Raw genomic sequence first — 1,088 nt, 5'->3', positions numbered from 1 at the left:
TATTCCAGCTTGCAGGACTGGCCTAGGGTAATTTTTAGAGGGGTTTTAATTATATTTTAAATTTGACAATATTTAAATATCTCTTTTAATTAATTTTAAATTTGTATTGTTATTTATGTATTTTAATTGATTGTCAGCCGCCCTGAGTCCTACGAGGAGAAGGGCGGGATATAAATCCAAATAATAAATAAATAAATAATAAATAATAATAAAAGAGCCAAGGTTGCCTACCCCTGAACTATGCCTATACTCCATAGAGCTCACCCACACTCATACCCACCCATTTGTGTACCCACCTGAACCCAGGCCTGCCTGTACCACTCACCTGCATACGTCCCCATTCTCTCAAAAACAAAACTGTATGTCATTATATTTTATAAAATCCCAATTTATAAGTTTTTTTAAGATAGCATTTAACGTTCTGCAAAAAAAAAAAACATTTAAAAACATTTAAGCTTTTTTTTTTTGCGCTTTGATTATACAACGAAGCCCAAGCATGGCAAATCCTTGTCCTCTCACCCAATTATCCTAGCATCTACTGTCATTTGTTTTACCTCCACCATGGTTTTTGGCAATAATTCTGCTCTGAAAAGTTGCAACATTGCCTCCATTATGTTTTTCCAGCCCTCTCGTAAAATATCGCCATGTCGATGAGCCAAGTGGAACACAGTCTTCGCTGCAATGTGGGCTTTTGGATTGCTTCCAAAAACTGTTGGCAAATTCTCAATTGACTGCAAGAGAAAAGTACAAATAAATAAATTCTTTTTTTAAAAAAAAAATCTCAAGTTTGGTATAAAGTATTAACTCAAAACAGAAAGACCTGATTTAGTCAAATGTTCAGTCACAATATTTGAGTAAATTTGACTAATATTTCACTACTTTCACAGCCTATATATATGTAGCGGGGACTGCCTGAGAGTGCTGGCAGGAGCTTGACTGGGAAGGAAAAGATTGGGACAGCTGCAGTTGGCTTTGGGTGTGGCTGGCGTGAGTGGAAGGAGGAAGGATAGAAAAGGAAAGGAAAGGAGAAGGCCGGGGTGGTTGGAGTTGAGAAGAGAAGGTCTGGAAGCTTATTTTATTTTTCTATC

At 36.9% G+C, this 1,088-nt stretch overlaps 1 protein-coding gene across 1 annotated transcript in view; it reads right to left on the bottom strand.

Annotated features, from left to right (window-relative positions):
* GBF1 (golgi brefeldin A resistant guanine nucleotide exchange factor 1) overlaps positions 1-1,088 on the bottom strand; it is a 120,266-nt gene that overhangs the window by 44,988 nt on the left and 74,190 nt on the right. The window contains exon 24 of the mRNA XM_015824097.1: positions 555-731. Coding sequence (XP_015679583.1) covers positions 555-731 — 177 coding nt within the window. The remainder of the gene's footprint in view (positions 1-554; positions 732-1,088) is intronic.

The sequence above is a fragment of the Protobothrops mucrosquamatus genome, unplaced genomic scaffold (assembly GCF_001527695.2).
Source record: "Protobothrops mucrosquamatus isolate PMUCROS unplaced genomic scaffold, P.Mucros_1.0 scaffold2116, whole genome shotgun sequence".
Lineage (NCBI taxonomy): Eukaryota > Metazoa > Chordata > Lepidosauria > Squamata > Viperidae > Protobothrops > Protobothrops mucrosquamatus.
Note: the sequence above shows the minus strand (reverse complement) of the source record. Positions and strands in the feature narration are given on the sequence as shown.